At 39.3% G+C, this 23948-nt stretch overlaps 1 protein-coding gene across 7 annotated transcripts in view; it reads right to left on the bottom strand.

The window, feature by feature from the left end:
- The window catches only part of celf6 (CUGBP Elav-like family member 6), a 928129-nt gene that overhangs the window by 127056 nt on the left and 777125 nt on the right, over positions 1-23948 (bottom strand). For 5 of the 7 annotated variants that reach the window (XM_073025070.1, XM_073025067.1, XM_073025066.1 and 2 more), the window contains exons 9-11: positions 16224-16286; positions 7988-8068; positions 4118-4261 (exon numbers count right to left, since the gene is read on the bottom strand). In XM_073025070.1, coding sequence (XP_072881171.1) covers positions 4118-4261; positions 7988-8068; positions 16224-16286 — 288 coding nt within the window. Of the gene's footprint in view, positions 1-4117; positions 4262-7987; positions 8069-8770; positions 8816-16223; positions 16287-23948 lie in introns of all 7 variants that reach the window. The other 2 variants (XM_073025068.1, XM_073025065.1) reach the window with 2 other exon arrangements.

The raw sequence follows: 23948 nt of genomic DNA on the forward strand, positions 1-23948 counted from the left end.
TTCTTTGGACCTGCAGTTAGATTTATCTTTTCAAATATTTATCCAATTCACTTTTGAAAACCACAGTTAAATGTACATCCATTACATTTTAGGCAGTGTACCTAAGTCACAATTATTCACTATGTAATAATTCTTCATACCACCCCTGAAACTTATAGCAATTAATTTTACAATCATATTGAACTGACTAATGTGATGCCCCTAGTTGGGAAGAGCACCAGTTTGGACAAAACTATACTAGACTTTGATGCCCATCCCTGGTGAATAGCCCCTCATTCACCTCAGAACCCACAAAAGCAGAGCGGAAGCAAGGAGAAGCAAGTACTGCCTTGGTAAAAGAAACAACGTCATTGTCTAGGTTCGAAAACAATACAGAGTAGTGGGAAGACAGAGGGAAAATGAGCTTCACCCCCATATGAAAGAAAATTGGACAACTTCAAGAAGGCACCTTGCCTGGCATGTACAAGTTGAGCTGAAGAGCCTCTCTCTGTACTGTGTAATCCGATGGCTCTATTACCAAATGTGGCACACGCAAACTTGATGCACCATCCATAATTTGACATTGTTGCATTTCTGACAACTAAACTGACAAATTCAGTTCTGTACCTGTTCTCAACCGTCCAAATGGTGAATAGCTTGCAGCATTACAGTTTATCATTTGTGAAATTAGCCGTACATAACTAATGCAGATGACAGACAAGTCCCACTAGTATGCCTTGCTGCACTTAATTGCCTGCTTCATTTTAAAGGTAAAAAAAAGCAAGTGGCAATTATAAAATTATGAAATTGACTCATTTAAAATGTATTAATTTTTCTTTTATTAAGGTTGATTTGACAATGAAGAGGGGTTAAATATGTTGATGTATTCACCTTGCCATTTACCATTCAGACCCCATCCAGTAACAGCTATGTGGTGATTGGTGAATCTCTTTCTTTCAGGGATCTGCATTGTTCTGAGGTGACTGCCAGGACAAGTGTCGAATCTGCAGATTCTCACAAAGGTCAGAAAGAAGGTGCTTGGCTTGGCATTTGGATGGTTTGGGACTTACTCCGTAATACATCTTCCACATACTGACCAGTTTCTGGGTGAAAAAGTTGCCCTTAGGTTCAGTTAAATCTCTCCCCTATCACCTTAAATCTCTTCCTTCTAATTCCTGATTTCCCAACCTTGGGAAAAAGACTGCATCCATTAACCCTCCTTATGCACCTCAGAATGTTTCATGTTCTCCAGTGTTCATATGGATTTTTATTACCAGACTAGCAAGTCTGATTTCAAAGTTGTTGATTATTTTTCAGATCACCCTACCTGTTACCTTCACAATGTTTCATGAGCTTTACAGTGGATTTTTATTACCAGACTAGCAAAGCCAAGGAATAGAAGACAAGTCTTAGCCTGATGGCTGAAGGCCCGTCCTGAAATTGGAGGACTGTCTGTGTGCATAATCGGTGGCAGAAAGGAAAAAAGATTTTTTTTTGCTGTTTAATTGCTTGTCGTGTTCCATTTTGTTGTGCACTGTGTTGCTCTGCCGAGTATTGTAGGCATGCTATGTTGGCACCAGAATGCATAGCGACACTTGTGGGTTGCCCCCCCAGCACATTCTTAGGAGTCCCTGTTCCTCTGTTCCCCACTCGGCCCTTTCACTTCCTTTCATTTGCCCTGGTCCCCTTCTCCTTCCTTTTCTCCTATTGTCCACTCTCTTCTCCTATCAGATTCGTGCTTCTCCTGCCCTTGACCTTTGCCACCCACCTGGCTTCTGCTATCACCTTCCAGCTAGCCTTTTACCCCTTCCCCCACTTTTTTATTCAGGCACCTTCGCCCTTCCCTTCCAGTCTTGAGGAAGGGTCTTGCCCCGAAATGTTGACTGTTAACTGATGGTCAGTACATGCTGGAAAGAACGCTGTGAGAAAACGCCCAACCCTAACTCTGTCTTTGATGCGAGGACCCTTGACTCCATCCTACAGTAGGTGCTGTGGAACAGCCTCACTACTATCCCTGTCTGATAAGAAGCTAAAAGAAAATGTCATGTGTTTAGTGAGAATCAACAAGATCTCAAGTGTAGAACCTATCTCTACCATGGTCGCATAGAGTTTAGAATGATGCTATTACAACTCAGGGCATCGGAGTTCAGAGTTCAGTCCCAGTGTTCTTTGTAAGGAGTCTCTGTATGCCCTTGCCTTGGATTTTCCCCTGGTTTCCTCCCAAAGTCCAAAGATGTACCGGGTCAGATAACTGGTCATTTATAACTGTCCCACGATTGAGTTAGGATTAAATTGGGGTGGTCGGAGGTCGCTGGGTGGTAAGGCTGGAAAGGCCTATTCCACACTGTATCTCTAAATAAATAAATAAACAAACAAACAAACAGATAAGTAAAGAAATAGATAAATAAATAAATAAAATGAAATGAACTCCTCCTCATCTTTGTACTAAAGAGGCATCCTTCTATTCTGAGGCTGTGCTCTCTAGTCCTAGACTCCCCCCACTTTATGAATCATCCACTCTATCTAGGCCTTTCAATATCTGATAGGTTTCAATGAGATTCCCCCTCTTTCTTCTAAATTCCAGCAAGTACAGTGTCAGAACTATCTCATGCCCTTCATTCCTGGGATTATTCTCTTGAACCTCCTCCTCCTCCTCCTTTAAGAACCTTTCCCATGCTTGTAAACTCTTTCTTAGATAAAGGTTCCAAAACTGTTCACAATACCCCAAGTATAGTCTGACCGATGCATTATAAAGCCTCATCACCATTCATTTGGGTTAAGAAACTTCTGAATTGGATCTCTTGGTGATCATCTTCACAAATAATCTTCATTCATACTCTTCTCCACAAGCTGAAACTCAGTGGCTTGAACTTTGTGCTCTGATGTATGTGCTGAGTGCATTGTACATTCAGTGAGCTTAGCACAAACTTGTTCCAATGAATCAGATTTAAAACAGAAAGTCACATGGTAAACGACTGTACCCTGTAGCACCTACAACAGCAGACAAACTTTGGCCTCTCTGCATCCAAACCCTTACAAAACTTTGTATAATTTAAAGAGTTCTAAAGTTACACGTCAGGCTGCTTCTTGTCTTAGACACTCAGTGTCCACTCCGTTAGGTACACCTGTACACCAGTTTGTTAATGCAAATATCTATTCAACCAATCATGTAGTAGCATCTCAATGCATGCAGACATGGTCAAGAGTTTCAGTGGGTCAGGCCAACCTTCAGAATGGGGAAGAAATATGATCTAAGTGACTTTGACTGTGGAATGGTTGTTGGTGCCAGATGGGGTGGTTTGAGTATCTCAGAAGCTGCTGATCTCCTTGGGATTTTCACGCAAAACAGTCTCTGGAGTTTACAGAGAACAGTGCAAAACACAAAAAAAAATCCAGTGAGTAGCAATTCTGTGGGTGAAAATGCCTCGTTAATGAGGGAGGTCTGAGGAAGAATGCTGAGTCTGGTTCAGGCTTTCAGGAAGGTGACAGTAACTCAAGTATCCACACAATCTCTCAAAGCACAACATATCCTACATTGAAGTGGATTAACTACAGCAGCAGAAAACCACGAACATACATTCAGCGACCACTTTATTAAGTACCTCCTGTACCTAATAATGTGGCCACTGAGAGTACCAGATAAAATTTAGATTTTTTATGCTCTGATTTTATCACCAACATTTTAGCCACTTTTCTAGTCAGCTGTCTTCTGATGGCTATTCCTGCTGATGTTTAGGGAGTGCATCTGATACTAATTCATAGCAACACAAGGAAAGTGCATGCAATAAAGTCACTGCAATTTCCTCACTTTGTCAGACTGAGCAATGTTTCCCAGCCAGTTCCTCCGGCAATAGCACCAAAATGGACATTAATTTTAAAATAAATCACAATTATACTTGGTTTAAGAGTAGCTTGCTTGGGGAGATTGCTCCTTTATGAAACTCCACCTTCTGTTATCTGACATATTGTTTTTCATTAGCATTCAATGCACGTCCTTCAATCTACTGGCATAAACGTCACTCGAAGAACAGATACTGCTACAAAATTCTCAGTTCTATTAATGCCGTGTGTCACTTATTTCTGCCCAGAAGGCCAAACGCCATTAAAGCCCCAAACCACAAAAAGGGAGTTCACTCACCAAAGCATTTACTTTGGTTTGTGGCACGATCAACGAAAACTTTGGCAGAGATGACATTGCCAAAAGGCATGAACATCTGCATGAGCTCAGCATCCCCAAACTCCTGCGGCAGATGGTAGATGAACAGATTGCATCCTTCCGGTCCTGAAGGAGAACAGATAACAGTGTCAGATATTTATAGCATTTGCAAGCCAAGACAATCGCAGAGTCATAGATTCAAGCCGTGCCACATCCCCATCGACAGTTACACCCATCTATACTAATCCTATTTATCCATATCTGACCCATATCCCTTTTACCTTACCCATATAGAATTCTACAAAGTCCCACACAGAAGAATATATGAAATGGGATGACTATTAATGCGCGTGTGCTTTGGATATATGCAATGCAAGTTCAAAGTGAATGAAAGTACCCCCCTTTTTTTTCGAGATACAGCATGGAACGCGCCCAACCAGCCAGGCGAGCTGCATGACCCGGCAACCCATCAATTTAACCGTAGCCTAATCACAGGATCATTTACAATGACCAATTAACCTGCTAATTGGTACACCTTTGGAATCTGGGAGGAAACCTGAACAACTGGAGGAAACCCACACGTTTCAGAGCAAGGATGTACAAACTACTTACAGACAGTCAGCATTGAACTCTGAACTCTAATGCCCCTAGCTGTAAGAGGTTTGCGCTAACTGTGGTGCTTCCCTCCTGTGTGTCTCTGGAGGAGGAGTTTTATGTAACATATATACATACACAAAGGCCATCCATTCTAGGTCCCCTGAATTTATGTTGATGTTGGCTTCAAATCATTAAGGGCCAAACTCATAAGATTAAAATATCTAAGACAAAATTATGCATACCATAAGATTCCAATATTCCTCATTCACCCTTACCAGAATGCACCTTAGAAAGCATCCTATTCAGATGCATCTCAGCTTGGTATGCCCACTGCTCTGCCCAAGACTGCAAGACACTGCAGAGAGCTGTGTATGCAGCTCAATACATCATGCAAACCTATGGTATATAGGGTTGTAAACCTTGTCAATATTCTGATTTCCAAGACAATAAATTTCGATCTTTCCAGTGATACCCATACACTGAATCAGTGAATCCACACTTAGACAACTCTATCACTGCTTCTTGCTTTACAGGTGGCATTTTCCAACATTTCAAGTTGATGCAATTTTGAGTCAGTGGATAACAGATGGTGCAGGTTGAGATGCCTCTGAATCTCATCTGAATAAGGGCTATGGTACAAACTATGATCCTGAGCCAGCAAAAAATCCAAGAGAGCATTAATTTTGATTTTTTTCCCAAAAAAAGAATTAATTGTCATTCTGAATCTGAATGTAATGACCAATTAGTTTATTTTTTTGGAAAAAAAAATCAAAATTAATGCTCCCTTGCATATTTATTAAGTACAGAGACAAGAAGAAAATTCTTTACTTTAATGTTAGTAAATCGTTGGAATATTCATCCATGAGCGCCATGGAAGCTCATTTGCTATGCAATATATTAATGGAATTTTAGATATAAAGAGAATTAAAAGTTTTAGGGTTAGTCCAAATTTGTGCTGAGATAAAGACTAACAATGAATTTATTGAAGGTGAAGCAGCTACAAGGAGCTAAATGACCTTCTCCTGTTTCTGTTTCTTAAGTTCTTACTTTAATACTGATAAATTAACTTTCTACAGAGTAAAATTAGTATTGTGATTGACAAGGAGTTTTCAAAGGTTCCATTCTGCTGCTGTTGAAGGCAAGTTAACAGAACTGGAGCTAGAGAAGAAATATTAAACTTGTGTTGAAGCATCTCTGTACATTGTCATTACATTTCTGAAGAGTTTGTCTTTTCACACGTAAATTGCAATTAGACTTGAAATAGAAAAGCTATAGGGATTGATTTGGTTTTTCCAAAGCATGACTTAGATATCATTTGCTGGATTTTCCACATCTGAACTTCTAACTAAACTCTACTCCTTGCCAGATCCAATATCCTTCAATTACCCTTCATCCAAAAATCTACCAAATCTGTACAAAATATGAACAGTCACAGCCCTCTGGAATACAGAGTTCTGAAGATTCAAAAAATACTCAAGCAAGACAACTTCACTCTTATTTCAAGTACTAAGTGGCCGGTACCACACCAGGTCTTCTGACCTCTAGATGTAGACTAAAGAAGCAAAAGTCAAGTCAAAGTCAAAGTAAATTTATTATTAAAGTATATATATATGCCATCATATATGATCTTGAGATTCATTTTCTTGCAAGCATTTACAGGAAAAATAAAAGGAACACAATAGAATTTATGAAAAACTATACATACAGTAAAGACTGACAAACAACCAATGTTGAAAAAAAGACAAATTGTTCAAATAAATAAAGTAACATCGAGAAAAAATAAATAATATTGGAAACATGAATTGTAGGTTGTGGAATCAGTTCAGAGTTAAAGTGAGTGAAGTCATTCATGCTGGTTAGGAGTCTGATGATTAAAGGGTAATAACTGTTCTTAACCCTGGTAGTGGAGGACCTAAGATACCTGTACCTCCTTTTGGATGGTAGTAGTGAGAGGAGAGCAAGGGCTGGAACGTGGGGGTCCTTGATGATGGATGGTGATTCCTTGAGGTACCATTGCTTGTAAAGGTGTTCAGTGGTGGGGAGGGCTTTGTCTGTGATGGACTGAGCTGTGTCCATCACTTGCTGTAGATATTTTCATTCCTGATATTGGTGTTTCCGTACCAGGCTGTGATGCCGTCAGTCAGGATACTCTCCACTGTGCAGCTATAGAAGTTTGTGAAAGTTTTAGATCCTCTGAGTCTCTGAGAATCCCCCAGATCCTACTGTACTTAATAAAGCATCTATGAAGGTTGTAAAACAAGCTTCTGCTTCACAATTTTGGACAACTATAGCCAAGCCACAAAATCATGGTTTTCATGATGTCTCCAATGTAGTAGCACTGACATCTCATCAGTGTCTATGATGATGTTTTCATACTGTATATTTGGCCCCTGATGTATTATGCTACTGGAGTGGTAGGACCTGAATGTTTCCCCTAGTCCTCTAGCTTCCCTGTCAAGACCTTGTCCACACAAAAAGGGGGACAATCAGGAATTTGTCGAGCCTTGCCATCATTCTTCTTCTCAGCTCCCTTAAACTTCATTGGCTGAGATAGTGAAACTTTTGGATTCGTCCCCAATATTGGCTTGTGATGATGATTTTTAGACTGAGTGATAGCTACAGGCAGACAGAGATACATAGTGATAGCGAGAGACAGCGAACTTACAATTGCCCTTCAGGTAACTGGTATGTGAACTGTCAATGTTGTCATTAAACCATGAGTGTAATCCACTCAATGTGCAACTGTGTTGCATTCAAGCTGTCAGGTTTCCCAGGTATTCCTGTCTAAGGCTACCTGGTCGATGACTACAGCATAGTATCAAAGAATGGTACTTTACAATGAAAGTAAGTCTGATTAGATTACTCTTGAACTGTGACTTATTGTCACTTCATGAGTTGAGTTGCATGTCATGTCATGAGACACATTAACTTGTGGATGTCTAAAAACAAAGTACATAATCCAAGAAAATCACTTGAAGCATTTTGTTCTGCCACATTGAGACCATGTCGATAGAAATCCAATTTCCATTACAACTGGGATTTAACCACATATAAAAGCCATATAAATCAGGACCTGTTTTGGTTCAGTTTAAGTGTTCAACCTCTTTCAAATTCCCCACAAAGATGCAGTTTTGCATCAATTAGCTAAAATAGTACAATGAAGAAAACCATATTTTCCTGGTTACTATGAACAATGTTGTTGCAAAATCAAACAGCTACTTTCAACCAAATTCAGCCAAGCATCATGTGACTTACCTTCTCTTTGTTGCTGAGGAATGATAGGGGGTTGCTGTGGAAATGCCTGACCAATGGGAGCGTACGCTGCAGGGTAAGCTGCTGTCATGTTGCAAAAGAGTGAAAGAAAAATAAAATCAATCTCATAAACTAACCAATTCATCCTGCATATCCAAGCAGTGCAATTAGTAAAGCAAAGAATCAAAATATTTGCTTTTAATTATTTTTCTTTAAAGGGTAAGGAAGGGTGATGTTAGAAAATAAAATTCATTAATAGCTACTGTGCATTTTCTCGGTACTAACACTCAACTATTCTAAATGCTGTCTCAATTAAAAAGCCTGAGGCTTTCCAAGTGTGAGTTTCCATTGCCTAGTAAGAAGATTGCATTGCCATAATGTTGCTACCTTTTGAAATTGTGCTTAGGCATTCAATTTAATTGATGATCTTTCAATGAGCAGTAGGCAGAATAATGTGCACAAGGATTCTGTGATAGTTACGATGGTTCTGCATTGAAAACTTGCTCCTATTCCACAACACCGCCCCTGCCCACCCTCTTTAGTGCACTTGACATTTGCAGGAGGTATTAATTCAACACTGTGGTGAAAGGTCACACTCCATAATTTCCTCCCATGTTCCTCTGAAGGCTAAAAGACCATCTTAGCCACAGAAACTGGGAAGGCAAAGTAGATCCCTGGAGGGGAGTGAGGGAAAGAAAATGGTAGGGTGGTAGGGTGATAAGCTCCTCTGCTGATATGAGTTTCTAATTCAAGAATAGCACTGGTGAGTCCTGATGGGGAGGTTACCTGGCTGTACTCTGAACTGGGGGATGGTGCATGGAACTGGAGAACCTAAACAGGGGAGAAAAGGAAAGTATTACTTGATATTGCATGCAGTCAATTCTTTATTTTATTGGCATTATTAATTTATCTGCCTATTGATTAAAACTACCGAGGAGACTCAAGATTCTCAATGCCTGCGATTAATACCAACAGGGCTCAAAGTGAGGATGTGCCAGAGAGATGGTTAGCCTACCTAACTGTTCCACAAGTGGAAACAAAGTCTTGCCCTTAAATTATGGCATTTTTTTTCTTTCTGGATTAAGTCAAAATGAAGAAATAACTACCAGATAATATTGTTAAGGAAGCACATTATCATATGGCAGATTCATTGAATTCCCTCCTCCAAAATACTTGAGTCAATTAAAAATATTAATACTTCAATTTAGGGATGAGCATGAAAAAATCGGATCAATGGAGTAAGATCCAGTTTGAGGGGCTTGAATGACTTGCTTGTGTTGCTTTGTTTCTGTCAGGCTTATACGTGTATTTATCTAGTTAAGAACCAATTTATAAATAATAATTCTTGCTTGTCTTTGATTCAGAATTAAATGACCCACAGTGAGCTCAGGACACTATATTTCCATTTATTTCTTGGAAAAAAGAGATTGCAATATGATATTCTCTTCAACCTGTTTTTTCTGTGTAAAGAGATTACTCCTTCAGCTTTTATAGGAAAAGGTGTCACCCATTGAAGGCACAGATCAGGTTGATTTGTTTTCTCACAGAGGGTCACAAAACTTTTGAACTTTTCCTCAAAGCACCATGAGACCATGGATTCTGAATATATTTAAGGCAGACATAGATAAATTCTGAATTTGGTGTCGGGATTATGATGAAATTGGTTTAAATGGAGAGATAAATTTGAGCGGCCAAGTGTTCTTCTCTTTCTAGCCCCTATGTTCATATGTTAGTCCATTTTCATCAGCGTGTGGATCAGTCACAGGCTGTATCCATCTCTTTATATTTGGATCCATTGAATAAATGTTCACACATGCTCTTCAGATCTAGAAGTCTACTCTGGCCGAGATGTGAGTCCAAACTCACACCAATGCAATGAATCTCAGGAAAAGGACAGCAGATTCTCTACTGGAAGTACTGATTTGTACGAGATTGTTTGTTGCTCCAGATTCCAGCATCTGCAGTCTCTTGTTCCTCTCTGAAATGACCTGATGACTGGCAGTTAGGGTTGGAGAGAAACTAATGACCTAAGCTATGATACCCACATCACCACTACAAATGACCCACAACACCAAAGAGAGTCTTCAGAGTCTGCTGAGTTACTGAAACATTTGAACTGTTCAGGATACTTAGTAAATGGGCTCAATTTCATGGTAAGAACCTCATTATTATGTCTTGGGGCAATAACATACTTAGCTTCTAAATTGCTTTGAATGTTTTATGTTGTTCAATCAGGATTAAATATCAGCAGCACAGCCAATGCCTAGTGCCAGCAGAAAAGAAGATTTGTTCTGTCAGAATCCATTCATGTAACACAATTCACATGACGGGCAGCTTGTATTTGTAATTATTGAGGATGGCATAATTAAAATGGGTGCATGATAGGAACATTGTTTAAGTCAACAGTTTTGAGATATTGATAAAGAAGCAAATCTTGTCCAATTTAAGATTAATGGCAGTTTACAAGAATCCCTATAATCAGTACTTTTATTTTGAAAATTCTTACATAGTTACCTCATATCATATCTGCTTAAACTTGAGATGGACTTCACTTGGTCCATTGAGTCTATGCTGACTCTCAGATCAATTCCAACCTCTAAGTGCCTGCTTATTCATCTGTAACTTGTTTCCTCTCACAGGCTGGTCAACTTTTTGAGGCTTTTTTTTTGTCATTTTTCTATACTCTGGCTAATTTACTGGTAACCCAGCAGCCCAGATCCTAGATTCTCCTACTTAATGGAAACACCGTCTCTATGTCTACCCTATTGAGCCCTATCAGTACTCGGGAGGCTTTTAGTATCTGGCTGAATGTGAAGTGTTGGTCTTCAGAAGATCAAATATAAAGAGACAATACAGTGGCAAGACCCTTAACAGTGCTGATGTACAGAGGGATCTCAGAGTCCAAACCCATAGCTTCCTGAAAATGACTTCACAGGTTGAAGCAGGCATGTGACATCATTGCCTTAATTATCAAGGAATTGACTTCAAGAGTTGAGGAGTTATGCTGTATCTTTAGAAAGCTCTAGTTAAGTCAGATCTGGTGGATTGCATTCTGTTCTGGTTGGAGTTTGAAACGACAGTGGGAAGAATAAAATGGCATTAGTGTCAAAAATGTAAGGGTTGGCATGGACTCAACTGGTCAAAGGGACTCATTTTGAGCTTCTTGACTTGATGACAATAGTTGTTGAACCAAGTGACATCTGCTGCAACCATATGCAACCTTCTTACCACAGAGCCATGAGATTGTGCTTTCCAGTCTCACTCCAGCCCCAGCTGATTCTGCAGAATCAGAATCAGATTTATTGTCACCAACATCTGTCATGATATTTGCTGGTTTGTGGCAGCAGTACAATGCAAGACTAAAAACTGTCATAAGTTACAAACAAAATAGAGCAAAAGAGTGTTCATGGGTTCATGGACCATTCAGAAATCTGATAGTGAAGGGAAAGAAGCTGTTGCTAAAACATTGAGAGTGGCTCCTCATGCTCCTGTATTCCTCCCTAATGGTGGTATTGAGAAGAGGGCATGTTCCAGGTGATGAAGGTAATGGATATTAGTAATGGATATCTTCTTGGGGCATCACCTTTTGGAGATGTTCTTGATGATGGGGAAGATTGTAGCCATGAGGGAACTGGCTGTATCTACAACTCTTTACAGCCTCTTCTGATCCTCTGCGTTGAAGCCTCCATTCCAGATGATGATGCAACCAGTCAGGATGCTCTCCATGGTACTTCTATAGAAATTAGTTAGAAAATTTGGTGACCTACCAAATCTTCTCAAACTCCTGATGAAGTATAGCCACAAATCTGCCTTCTTTGTAATTCCATCAATATGATGGGTCCAGGATACCTCAGTGTAGGTCTGAAGGGAAACTGCACTGTTATGCATTGGGACATTAAACTAATGTAACATGCTGTAAGGTTTCACTGCTAATGTAATGGCCTCCCTGCAATGTTTCACTGGTAAGGCTAAGGCAATGGTTTCTCTGTAGCAGCAAAGTTTGGGTTATGGCTAGAGATAACGGGGCATGTTAGCTAATGAGTGGGATGTTGTTCTTTCTTGTGTGTCTGGGAGCAGGGATTTCGTGGTCTTTTGTCGGAGAGAGAGGAAGATTGAGGACGCGAATGGAGAGAGTTGGTAGACCACTGGATGGAGCGGACTGACGAGCCAGGGTCCAAGGGTTGGCCACGCTTGGAGGAGGACGACGGGAACAAATGGACGACACTGTGAGCTCTTACGTTTGTACATTAGGCTGTTTCATGAGAATGGGCCCTTTACTTTTTTTTTTGTTTCTTTACAAACCATATAGTCAAGTTAAGAATTATAAAGCTCAATCATTTAATTGCATATTGTGTATTGTTTGTTACTTCGGGGTACTGATTTGTAACAGGGACACATCTCGCAGCATCCACACAAATGAGATTTCTTCAGTTTGGCCGGGCTGGGGGGGTGGGGGGGGTTTCCATCATCCCCTAGATTAAGCCGCTAGCCGAGCCGAAGGTTACACTAATGATATACCTGCTGATGGGCCCTGCACATGAAAGATTAACTGTTTCCAGCATTTTGTCATGGAATCTGTTTATTGGGTGCAGAAGATCCACTAGAGCAAGTTCAGAAGAGCAAGGGCCTGCCTTCCAGTGCCCTGCCAATATCTATCTCACAATCAATGTCAATTAATTAGACTAGCTGGTCATTCTCATTTCTATTCCTAGGAATTTTCAGTACTGCAGTTCCTACACTTAAAAGTATTTCACTGTTTATAAAGCTCCTTGTGAGGTTTCGATATATGTCGTTGAAATCAAAGTCTTACATTTTTATTTCTTAATTTCTAATGAATACTGTCAGTGATTTAAGCGTAAAATTTAAAGGTGGCAGGGCAACAAAGAGCTTAGTGTAATGCAATTGCAGCATCAGTGATCGGGTTTAATTCCTATCGCTGTCTGTAAGGAGTTTGTACAATCTCCCCATGACTGCATGGGTTTCCCCCATGCGTTCCAGTTTACTCCCACATTACAAAGGTGTACAGGTTAGGGTCAGTTAGTTGTGGGCATGCTATTTTAGTGCCAGATGTATGGCAAAATTTGTGTGCAGCCCCCAACACATCCTTAAAGTGTGGTATTTGTTGACACAAATGACAAATGAAGCTAATCTTTATCTTTAAATTTTGCTTGACAGCACCAGTGGTTGTTTCTGTGTGCAAATAATCCTTATTTTTGGATTACATCAAACATTTACCAGCCAACTATTTTCTTATTGGAAGATAATGGTTAGAGCAAGACTTCTTAATTGACAACAATTACCCTTTATAGGGTGGATCAATCAGACATGATCAATAATGTAGAGGAATGAATCACCCTCTCATTCTGAATTCATCCTATTTGGAAATCAATTGAATGAATTCAGAATGAGTTCTGTGGTTTGTGAGCAGACTATCCAATAACAACATTGTGTAAGTCATGAAGTACAATAATAACCAACCCATCTCACTTTCAAAGCCTGTATATAATGTTTAATTTCCTGCTGCATTGGTTAGACACAATAAGAGGTAGAACAGTAGAGCAAGGGGCAGGCCATTTTGCCCATGATGTTGTGCCAATCTTGATGTCAATTTGTACTAAATTGATATTAGTCTCAATAGTATCCAAGACATCTTCAAGGAGTGGTGCCTTAGGAAGGAGGCGTCCATCATCAAGGGCTCCCATCACCTAGGACATGCCCTCTTCGCATTGTTACCCCTGGGAAGGAGGCACAGACTCAGCAATCCAGGAACAGCTTCTTCCCCTCTGCCATTTGATTTCTAAATGGACATTGAACCCATGAACACTACCTCACTACCATTTTTATTTTTTTATTTCTGTTTTTTATACTACTTTTTTAACATAACTATTTAACCCAAAAAAATTATATATATATATATACACACACACGCACGCACGCACGTGCGGTGTAATTCAGTACTTTTTTCTCTCTATCATGTATTTCATTGTACAGCTGTCATAAAATTAACAAATTTCATGACATTGAGAACTGATAGAAAGCTATAAAATTGTGAGAGGCACAGATAAAGTTGACAGTAAGAGTCTTTTTTCCCTAAGATAAAAATGTCAAAATATCAGAGAACACGGATTTAAAGTGAGGGGGGGGGGGGAGTTTGAAGGAGATGTGTGGGCCACTTTTTTTTAACAGAAACTATTAGGTGCCTGAAATAAGTTGCCAGGGATTGTGGTGGAAGCAGTCTGCATTTAAGAGGCTGTTAGATAGACCCTGAATATGCAGGGAATAGAATGATATTGATCATGTGTAAGCAGAAGAGATTTACTTTAATTTTGCATCATGTTCAGTACAGTCAAAGGGCCTGTTCTGGAGTTTTACTGTTCTGTGTTCTGGAATTGATTGGCATGTCCACTTAACAAAGAGGAACAGTGAAACAGAGTCATCTTATATCTCTCATCACAGATGCTGCCTGGTCTAATATGTTTTCTGTTTTTAAAACAAGAATAATTATGGGGATTTCTAATGAAGGTGAGTCTTGTGGAGTTGATCCCACATCGCGGAATAACAATGGAAAATAAAAATGTGAACTCTTATCCATAATAAGTGTCGAGGATCAATTAAAACTTTCATGACTGAGAGTGATCAATTTCTATTTCCTATGGTGTACTTGCTTTCTGAATTGGATAATCGTTGACTTAATTTTGTCTGACAGGACTAGTACTTGCTGCTGTGTTCAAACAGCCTTTATTATTGGATTACATCAAATGTTTACTAGTCATCTATTTTTATTGGACGTTATGAGATAGAGCAAGGCAATATAATCAACAGCTGACGTATTCAAGGACTGGGTGCAGAAGATGAACAGAAATTAGCTGGAATCTCATCAAATGTCAGAGCTGGCTCAAGGGGTTGTTGGTGAAATGGCCTATTCCTATTAGCTAAAATTAAATGCATATGGGACACTGAAAGGTTCACAGCACTTGTGCACACCACTGGCAACACACATTGATATAAGAAGATCACCACTTCAGTTTTGTTTGACACTTTTGCTGTCACAGTAATATTCTTTCTTCACACAAAATGCATGAATAGCCTCAAAATTAGTTTAAAATAATACCCTCAGTTTCTGAGAATTTATGCCCTCATAACTTTTACTGTACAATCAACTGCTGTCTGATTAACCTCTTAACTTCCCAATTCTTGTACAAACATCATCAAAGCAGTGGGTGACTAACACTGCAATGCTCTGTGTAAAGACGAGTCTTCATTCAAAGCAACAACCTTGAGGAATTCTCTTCACAACTTGTCACTGTGGTTTATGTTCCAAGGCATTTCCTACTTTTAATTAACTCCTCCTCCTCAAAGTGTAAAGGGCCAGGATCCTACACACAGTTTCACTGTTGATGCTCGAGCCTGGACTGACCTGTCTAATCAGAGCAGAGGCAAGTCCGACCTTCACTTGATGCTCCCTGTGACTAAGTCTTTAGATAGAACAATAGAGACGACTTTTGACCCATGCTTTCTCTGCCTGCTCCAAGTGTAGGCAGTACTATAGTAAATCAGTTAGCATGACTCTATTGCAGTGCCTGTGACCCAGGTTCAATTCCCGCTGCTGTCGTAGAGGAGTTTGTACATTCTCCCTGTGACAGCATAGGTTTTCTCTGGGTGCTCCAGTTCATGCCCACACTCCGCGTATGGGCTAGTAGGTTAATTGGTCACATGGGTGTACTTGAGCAGTGTGGACTTGTCAGCCTTGAAGGGTCTGTTACGATGCTGGGTGTCCAAATGGAATTAAAAATATAAGAACCAATTGCTTAGCTCAAACATTGACTGATCAAGCCTGAAAACTTTCTAATCTACCTGGCTCATTGCTATAAAAGATTGCTTCTTTCAGTGTACGGTATTAAAGGAAGAAAATAGCAAATCTGATCTGAAGTCATTCACCTATTAATCCTGACCCCTTTGCTCTTTACCTGTATGTGGGTAATTACATTTTCTTTCAAGAATTTTTGGATTTTCGTTTGAAAGCTAGGATTCAATCCATTCCCTCCACCACTTAAATTTATGCAATGTAACAGAAAAAATCCATCAAGTTAATCAAAGCCTCTCTCTCCCTCTCTCCTCAACATCCCCATATAGTTTTGATTTTCTTTTCATTTGTTTCTAAATGCAACTCCAGCTCTTTAAAAGAAGTCGACAGAATGGAGAGAAAGCAGGCCATAATTACGTATGCAATGTCAATGACCTGTGTAGTGCTGCATGCCTGCATAAGCTTGCTGTAATGGGTCAGCCACTGTTGGACTTTGAGCTAGGGAGACAAAAAGAGAGAGAGAGGAAGAAGAAGACATGAATACAACAGATTCATCACCATGAAACACAGGAAAGTACAGTTATCTACCACCCACGTCAGAACGGTTCCAAGTCACAGAGCAGGAGGATGTGAGCAAGAGAGTGGAGGAGGGATTAAGGTCAGATTAATAGCACCATACAATAACCACAAGAATTAAGAAATGCAATCTACAGATTGTGAAAGAATGCATGTTATTTCCTGAATTGGTTACAATCAGTGGAGGGGGACAGAGAGGAACTTTTCCCCTATTTCACTTAGGGACAATCAATGTTTCTGCCTCTATCAGGGAGACTGTGGCTTCAGCTGTGGTTGCCATCATGGGAGAGGCGTGAGGAGGTGGCTTTCTGTTGTCTCTGCTTGCCCTATCAGTTTCCTAGGTTCATATCACATGATCAGGTGTGCACTCTCCGAAGGAAATGACATGGAAAGCATCCTGAGAACATACAGCTCAGAGAGACCGCCTTGTTCACCAAGCAATGTAAGTCTGCACTCATTAGTGGCCCAATTGCTAACATGTAGTTTCTCACAATTTCTGAACTCTGCATCAAATAAAGATGTTACATGTGCTTGTTCAAATATAATTGTATATAAAACAAAGACAGTTCAGCATATGATAGATACAATTAGGTATAGTAGCCAGTTCATGTTGTTCTCCTTCCTGACATTCTGTAGACTCAGATTCCATAAGTTCAGTACAAAGCACAGACCCTACTATTTCACATGCATAAAGCAATGGGCAAATCTCTATTATAATGCATGTTATACAACAAATGAGCATTAGCTCAAATTTTGCCCACGCTTGCTGCCTTAGTATAATTGATCAGGCATACCTACCTTGTACATATCCAGACAGGTAAATCTCACACACCTAGATCTTCCTAAAGTGGAGCCACGAGGTCTTAAGCAACACCGCATCCTCATTTGATGGCACTCAGATATGTGGGTGAGCCAATCACAAAACCTACCCCCAAAACTCATCTAGAGACCTTTAACTGTTGTTGGAAACTGTGGTAAACTATGTATACCTGTCTGGACATGCCCCTCTGCTGACTGCTCCTGTGGTTCCTCCCACAGACCCCTGTATAAAGGCGATTGGAGGCACTGCTCCTCCCTCAGTCTCTGAGATGCCGTGCTGCCTTTTGCTGCTAATAAAAGCCTATCGTTCACCTCCCATCTCCGAGAGTTATTGATGGTGCATCAGAAACTGAACTCAGCTTTACTGGCTATCAATGCTCCAACAACTCTCTGAATATATCTGAAATTCAGAAGCATTTAGAAACCACGCAAAAATAATTCAAAGAGAAAAATCACCCACTCCCTAACATTTTTAACAATTTAAAATCATTACAGTAGAAACAATTAAAAATAAAAGTCTTATTTGCTACTGAGAAACTTCTATTCAAATACAAAGTCACACAAATCTCACCCAGTGTACCAACAAAAGCTAGTTGCCAACAGTTTCATTAAACTGCTGTTCATTACATCACGTTCAGCATTGAAACCCAGCTGGCATGTAAAGTCGACTTTTGAGGAAATAGGAATTTCCTCAAAATTTTGAAATTGAAATTGGAGTTTTCTCAAGAAAGCCCATCTCCTTCTATCTCTCAAATGATGGTGATCACAACTCATGCAGAAGTCACATTCTCCGAGGCAGAGGTAGAATATGCTGAAAATGGCATTGCTTCTAATCACAGCTTCATGAGGAACTGGCTGAAAATTCCATCTAAATCTCAGTTGATGGACAACATGGACAGCATAAATCAAGACACTGAACGTCCGCAAGATGAGGCTAAACCAGCAGAAGCAATCCTAGATTCAAATATGCATTTAAACAGAGTTAATAGCATTTTCTCTGTCAATATTTGGCAGCACAATAAAAAAAGTCACAGAATGACAGCTGAATAAAATGCAGAAGAATGTGATGCATAGTACTGACCTGTAGAAGTGGATTTAAGGTCTATTGAAAACAAATGGGTATAACCTCCATGTCAATCATCAGGTCAAAATAAAGTTTGAATTAAAAGCCAGGAGAGGTTCAATTTGTTGTGTACTTATGGTAAAAAATACATTCAGCAGCTCCAATTCCCTTGATCAGTTGTGATCTCTAATAATACATCTTAAATTCCAAAACAATACTTTGGAGATTAAAGCTTTGATGCAGCTGGAGCCAAAATTATTCCCTCTCATATTTCCAAATTAAATTAAAGATTAGGGTGATTGCCAGGTAGAAATGGATATTTTAGAATCATAGGTCCCAACAGACTATTATTTGTCCCATTGTGTCTGTGTCAGGTCTAGGAAAATATATAGATTCATGGAGAGACACAGCAGGAAACAGGCCTTTCTCCCCATCGAGTCTGTACTGACCATCAAACATCCATTTACATTAGTCCTACAATAATCCCATTCATTTTTCTCATCAGATTGCCATCAGCTCCTACTAGATTCTACAAGGGCAATTTGCAATGTGTAATTAACCTGGCAACGTGAATATTTTTGGGATATGGAGCACCTAGAGGAACCCAACAAGGTCAAATGAAGACCATTTAAACTTCACACAAAACAGGATTGATTCTGGGTCTCTGGTACTCCTAGGATATCCACAGTTCTTTCAGAATGGTCCTATAAGTATGCCCTATTGAGTTATTAATTTTTCACAAGCACATGCAGACATTTTATGTCTTTGATATGGAGGCTCTGAACAATGGAAAATGAGTATATTGGACATGGAATTGACTGCACATGTTATTAAGGTAGCAAATAGGCAGCAGATTCCTTTTTAAAAAAGCTGCTCCTACGTTGTACTTATTGACACAATGTTAAAGTTTGAATGGCCCCTGCTGGTATATTTATGAAGTAAATTTAAAGAAACTTACAATGCTTGTGTGTCAGTTCCTTCAAGCTGCAGGCATATCAGTTCAGCAAATCTGATCAATGCTATTGTCATCAAATAAATGTAATTGAAATCCATTTTGGCATTCCTCCCCAGTACTGCTTTATAACAGTAATTGTTCTTCTTTCTGTCAATAACTGGCCATGTTTTGTTTTACAACCTTTATGGAATAGCAGTTGAGTAACTCAATCATTTTTCTTTACATGTTTGAAGAGAATTTTTCTCAGAAGACAGAAATTTATTTCAAGTAAGGAGTCTATTTTAATCAAGCAATCCATCTATATGTCCATACATCAATAAATCTATCTAGGTTCTGTCTTGTCATGCATCCAATTATCAAAGTAATCTATTTATCTATCTTGACAATCCATCCTTTTATTCAGCTCGACAACTCATCTAATCATTCGTCCATTGATCTATCTAGGTAATTCTACATAGCATCTTTCAATCAAAGCTTTGTATATACCTATTTTTCTATCAAACTAATCTATCTATCTGAACTAAACATCTGTCCAGGCTTTGCAATATAATCTAGCTTTCCACTTTTCAATCTACTCATCCATCTACTGTAGATATTCTATTTAACCAGCATTTCTTAAAGTTGTTCACACATCCATCACCTATTTATAACCCCCTGGCCATATACACCCAGTGGCCACTTTATTAGGTACACCTGTACACCTACAAGTATTTAATCAGCCAATTATGTGGCAGCAATTTGATGCATAAAAGTAAGCTGATATGGTCAAATTGGTCAGAATAAAAGTCAGTTAGATTAAATGTAATCTAACTGACTTTGACCGTGGAATGATAGTTGGTGCAGACGGGGTGGTTTGAGTATCTCAGAAACTTCTGATCCCTGGGGTTTTCATGCACAACAGTCTCTAGAGTCTACAGCGAATGGTGTGAAAAATAAAAATAATTCCAGTGAGTGGCAGTTCTGTGGATGAAAACACTTTGTTAAAGGGAGAGGTCAGAGGATAATGGCCAGACTGGTTCAAGCTGACAGAGAGGGGACTGTAACTCAAGTAACCATGTGTTTCAACAGTGGTGTGCAGAAGAGCATCTGAATGCACAGCACATTGAACCTTGAAGTGGATGGGCTACAGCAGCAAAAGACCACAAACATACACTCAGTGGGCACTTCATTATGTACAGGAGGTACCTAATAAAGTGGCCACCTATTGTACATATGTCCTTATGCCTCCACATCGCTCTCTCAATTTAAGGATGCAATAATTTTTCCAACTCTCTTTCATTCATTCATTTACATAGTTAATCTATTTGTTCGTTTATTATTTAGACAGCTAATGTACTGATGCAATTGTTCACTTCTTAAAGAATGAGTAGAAATCAAACCAGATAATCAATTGGATCAGATTGTGGCTCATTAATTGTGACTGACCATAACTTTGCTCTTGCTGAAGGACAACCGTTTACGCTGAAATAAGTTGAAGTTATGCTAACATAAAACCTCAATTACTTTTACGTAAATAGATTCTACCCAATTATGCCATTTAAAAATCCATTTGACTGATGGGTTCTACTTTAATGAGATACAATTGCATTCTATTGCCACAATGTTGTGCTCAATTATTATAATTATAGAAGGGTTCAAAGTTGTATTAGTGAGATTATGAAAATGAACACATCTTATTAAACTGAGGCAAGCATAGCTCAGTAACTTCACAATAGGGAAAAACAAGTGCAAACTTGAATAATGAATGAAAATTGCTCTGTGATAATTAAAAATTGTAAAACCATTGCAAACATATTTGTATAAGGATGCTTTCTGTTTAAGAGCTTGGAAAACAGCGCCTTGCTTGAAGCAAGATGAACAGTGTATCATTGATTTAAGCAAGACCCAGTGACCATCAGAGGACATATTACAGAGAAGTAAAGGGAACATATTAAAGTGGGATTAAATGAATTACAGAAACATGAGTGCAGAGCTGACCAAAGTTGATTGGAAAGGGACACTAGCAGGGAGGATGGCAAAACAGCAATGGGCTGGAGTTTCTGGGGCTCTTCTGTAGGCACAGGATAGATTGTCCCAAAGATGAAAAAGTATTCTAAAGGGAGGATGACACAACCATGGCTGAGAAGGAAAGTCAAAGACAGGTAAAAATGAAAAGAGAGGGTATATAACATAGCAAAATTCGTGGGAAGTTAGAGGATTGAGAAGCTTTTCAAAACTAACAGAAGGCAACTATTAAAAAAAACCATAGTGAAAGAAAAGATGAAATATGAAGGTAAGCTAGCCAATAATATAAAAGAGAATATCAAAAGTATTTTCAGGCAGATAAAGAGTAAAAGAGAGGTAAGACTGCATATCAGCCTACTGGGAAATGATGTTGGAGAGGTAGTAATGGGGAACAAAGAAATGGTAGATGAACTTAATAAGTATTTTACATCAGTCTTTATGGTGGAAGACACTAGCAGTATGCCAGAAAATCAAGTGTAGTTGCTATTTAAGGAGAAGGTGCTTGGGAAGCTGAAAGGTCTTAAGGTAGATAAGTCACCTGGTCCAGATTGAATACACCTCAGGGTAGATGAAGAGATTGTGGAGGCATTACTAATGATCTTTCAAGAATCAATATTTTCTGGAATGATTCCGGAGGACTGGAAGATTGCAAATGTCACTCCATTCCTTAAGAAAGGAGGGAGGTATAAAGAAAAATATATATATAGTCTAGTTAGCCTGACTTTAGTGGTTGGGGAGATGTTAGAGTTCATTATTATGGATGAGGTTTTGGGGTACTTGGAGGCACATGATAAAATAGGCTGAAGTCAGCATGGTTTCCTTAAGCGGAAATCTTGCCTGACAAATCTGTTGGAATGTTTTTAAGAAAATAACAGACAGTATAGACAAAATAGAGAGGATGTTGTATACTTGGATTTTCAGAAGGCCTGTGACAAGGTGCCGCACATGGGGCTGCTTAACAAAATAAGATGGTAATACAGGAAAGATACCAGCATGGATAGAAATTTGGCTAACAGGCAGGAGGCAAAGAATGGGAATAAAAGGGGCCTTTTCTGCTTAGCACCCGGTTTGCAGAAGAAATAAAGATAGATGGAGAGGAGCTTAGTGTTGAGGAAGCAGGGAAACTACAGGACTTAGTCAGATTGGGAGAATGGGCTAAGAAGTGGTAGATGGAATAAAGTGTAGGAAAGTATATGGTCAATCACTTTGGTAGAAGGAATAAAGGCAGAGACTATTTTCTCAACTGTGATCAAATTCAAAAATCAGACATGCGGAGGACTTTGCCTCATGCAGGATTCCTTACAGGTTAACTTGCCAGTTAAGTTGGTGGTAAGAAAGACAGATACAATGTTAGCATTTATTTCAAGAGGACTAGAGTATGAAAGCAAGGATGTAACACTGAGGCTTTATAAGGCGTTGATCAGACTGCACTTGGAGTGTTGTGAGCAGTTTTGAGCTCCTTATCTAAGAAAGTAAGAAAGGATGTGTTGGCATTGGAGAGGATTCACAGGAACTTCATGAGAATGATTCCATCAATGAAAGGGTTAATGTTTGAGGAACTTTTGATGGCTCTGGGTCTGTACTCAGTGAAGTTGAGAAGAATGAGGGTGTATCTCACTGAAACCTATCAAATATTGAAAGGCCTAGACAGAGTGGACATTTCCTATATTGGATGAGTCTAGAATCAAACTCAGAGCCCCGGAATAGAGGAACATACATTTACAACAGAGATCAGGAGGAATTTCTTTATCGAGCGGGTAGTAAATCTATGGAAGTCATTGCCACAGATTGCTGTGGAGGTTTATTTAAAGCAGAAGTTGTTAGGTTCTTGATTAGTCACGGTGTTCAAGGTTACAGGCAGAAGGCAGAAGAATGGGGTTGAGGGGTATAATAAATCAGCCATGATGGAATGGCAGAGCAGTCTTAAAGGCCCAAATGGCCTAATTCTCCACCTATGTCTTATGGTCTTATGTCTGCCTCTGTGTTATTTGAATAAGGCAAATGCTTACTTTTAAAACATAGAGTATTTGACATGTCATGTAAAAATATTACATGCTGTAAAGAATCTCGAGGGCCATAAAGAAAATGAATGTACACAGTCTTTTCTCCTGCTGGTTGGGGAATTAAGATTTTTAGGGGATAGGTTTAAGATGAGCGGGATGAGATTTAATAGAATCTGACGGGTTACATTTTCCCCCAGTGTTTGGAATGAGCTGCCAGAGAAAGTGGTTGAGATAGGTAAATTAACATCACTTGAAGGATATTTGGACAGGTATGTGGATATGAAGGATTTAGAGGGACATGGGCCAAACATAGGCAAATGGAACTAGCTTCGATGGGAATATTGATTTTTACAGTCCAGTTTGGTCTAAGGGTCTTTTACAGTGCTGTATGACTGTATGTCACCTAAAAGTTAAGCTGGATACATTCAGAATACTGTGTGATGTTTGGGGATGAATAATTACTTGATATGACCAATGTAAAAAGTAGTGTTGCTTGGCACATCTCTACATCACCAAGTGTGAGATGTAAAATAAGGACCATGCGTCATTCAAAAACTCATTTCCTCTGGAAACATTGAGCACAACAATGTGTTGTAATCCATTTCTGAAATTCAGCTGTAGTAAAGTCCATGGAGCAAAGATTCAGAAGTGAGATGTACTGTGGCTGTCTTTAGCACTACCAAACAGTATGAATTTCTTGGCCCAACATATACTGAACAGTACAGAACAGGACTAAGCCC

The sequence above is a fragment of the Hemitrygon akajei genome, chromosome 21, assembly GCF_048418815.1.
Source record: "Hemitrygon akajei chromosome 21, sHemAka1.3, whole genome shotgun sequence".
Lineage (NCBI taxonomy): Eukaryota > Metazoa > Chordata > Chondrichthyes > Myliobatiformes > Dasyatidae > Hemitrygon > Hemitrygon akajei.